At 38.5% G+C, this 2,257-nt stretch overlaps 1 protein-coding gene across 1 annotated transcript; it reads left to right on the forward strand.

Moving 5' to 3' along the window:
* The first annotated feature begins 596 nt into the window (after window positions 1-596).
* On the forward strand, window positions 597-1,460 carry LOC108313560 (S-phase kinase-associated protein 1-like). The gene is given in 2 exon segments (XM_017541996.1): window positions 597-974; window positions 976-1,460. Coding segments are annotated over 2 exon segments (492 nt in total). The 5' UTR covers window positions 597-716; the 3' UTR covers window positions 1,210-1,460.
* Window positions 1,461-2,257: the final 797 nt, after the last annotated feature.

Consider the following 2,257-nt stretch of genomic DNA (forward strand, 5'->3'; position numbering starts at 1 on the left):
CTCACATTCCCTCCTGAAAAAGGTGCACTGAGTTCATATTATAGTTATGAGGATGATATCCAATTATCAGTCAGTTGTTCTGATACAAGATTATGTGCAAATTTAGACTAGGGAGCACTCATTGTGAAATGTTTTCATATGTCTTATAGTATAAAGTTTTTAAAAATTGCACTTAGTTTCAGACCAGTCCTAGCCCTCACCCAATAATCTAAATGTATGCTTCAGAAACCTCTTTGGGGAGCATTATCTTACTGGCTCTTTGAGCTCTCTTTCCATTAGTCAATGTGGTTTGGAAACAAATAGGGCACTGGTGCTTAGAGCTGCAGGCTCAACATGCTTAGAGCATGAGGAAAGCCCTGGTGCACAGGTTCAGGTAGTTGCACCGTCAATCTACTCTCTTCACAGGATGTCAATCTGCTTCATTCTTTTTGGGTTTCAAATTGTCAGAGTATTATGTATTGTCCCAGTTTCTGACACCTACATAGTTAAAGGTTTGTTCTTTATTATTTGGCTGTTTTTTTTTTTTTTTTTCGTGCTTTTGTTGTACGCTTCCCAAGCCAAGTCAAAATGTTAGAGATACTCTTAGGGGCTCTCCTATAAAGCAGACGCCGCGCCGCCCCGCTGTAGTGGCTTCGTCCTTAGCCTTTCTCTCTCTTCGCTGATGCCTTGCGGCTCTCGTCAGCCTTCGGCCAGCCGTCTCCTTAACACCGAACACCATGCCTTCAATTAAATTGCAGAGTTCTGATGGAGAGATATTTGAAGTTGATGTGGAAATTGCCAAACAATCTGTGACTATCAAGACCATGTTGGAAGATTTGGGAATGGATGATGAAGGAGATGATGACCCAGTTCCTCTACCAAATGTTAATGCGGCAATATTAAAAAAGGTCATTCAGTGGTGCACCCACCACAAGGATGACCCTCCTCCTCCTGAGGATGATGAGAACAAAGAAAAGCGAACAGATGATATTCCTAKTTTGGGACCAAGAATTCCTGAAAGTTRACCAAGGAACACTTTTTGAACTCATTCTGGCTGCAAACTACTTAGACATCAAAGGTTTGCTTGATGTTACATGCAAGACTGTTGCCAATATGATCAAGGGGAAAACTCCTGAGGAGATTCGCAAGACCTTCAATATCAAAAATGACTTTACTGAAGAGGAGGAAGCCCAGGTACGCAAAGAGAACCAGTGGTGTGAAGAGAAGTGAAATGTTGTGCCTGACACTGTAACACTGTAAGGATTGTTCCAAATACTAGTTGCACTGCTCTGTTTATAATTGTTAATATTAGACAAACAGTAGACAAATGCAGCAGCAAGTCAATTGTATTAGCAGAATATTGTCCTCATTGCATGTGTAGTTTGAGTACAGATTCCAAATCTATGGCTGAGTTTCTTCTAGTATGATTGAAAGTTTCTTTTTTCTTTGCTCTGAATAAAACTGAACTGTGGGTTCTCTATTAAAAAAAAAAAGAGATACTCTTAGGAAGACTTTTTAACTTACAAATTTTCTGGGGATTGTGGCTTTTGTACACCTACCTGGCAGTTAATTTTACTGCATGTTTTAGCAGTCCTATTGTCCTTCCTCTCAATAGCTAACACTCCTCAATACTAGAAAACTGTATTTATCTGCCAGCCCCATTTCCAGGAGCCATTAGTACTATCTATGTGACGGAAGCAAAGATCTCTAAAGCACCAATAACTTACATTCTAAACAAAAGCACTCTCAGAACAAAGTCATATCCATTGTCAACCAAATCCTGTGGTTGTCCCAACAGACATTGAGTTCTACAAATGATTGGACATTCACAACATTTCATAATACTCTTCCAGACATTTCTGCTTCTTTAATTAGAATACTGGATGTATATTTCCAGACTTCTTTTTGCTCAATACTTATGACTGTTTGCATTTAAACTTGGAAGATTATACCACATCCAGATACCTTTAGCTCATTGTTATTGCTGATCTCTGATAATGAAGGGTCCTTTCTACTGGGTAAAATCATGCAATTCATTAGAAAGGTGCAATTCATTAGGTTATGTCTATACAGAAAGAAATGACAATTATTCCAAGCAGTAGTCATCACACTTTCTTGATCTTTCTGTTTTCTGTACATGCAAAATTTGTTCAAGTGAAACACAAAATTGAAGCTTTTATCTGGTTCCCTAAAATTGGCTTATCAAAGAGTATAATATGTTTCAGATGATAAACATAAGCATAAGCAGTCTCAACAATATACATTTCTAGGGAGAACC

Source organism: Cebus imitator, unplaced genomic scaffold (genome assembly GCF_001604975.1).
Source record: "Cebus imitator isolate Cc_AM_T3 unplaced genomic scaffold, Cebus_imitator-1.0 Scaffold139, whole genome shotgun sequence".
Lineage (NCBI taxonomy): Eukaryota > Metazoa > Chordata > Mammalia > Primates > Cebidae > Cebus > Cebus imitator.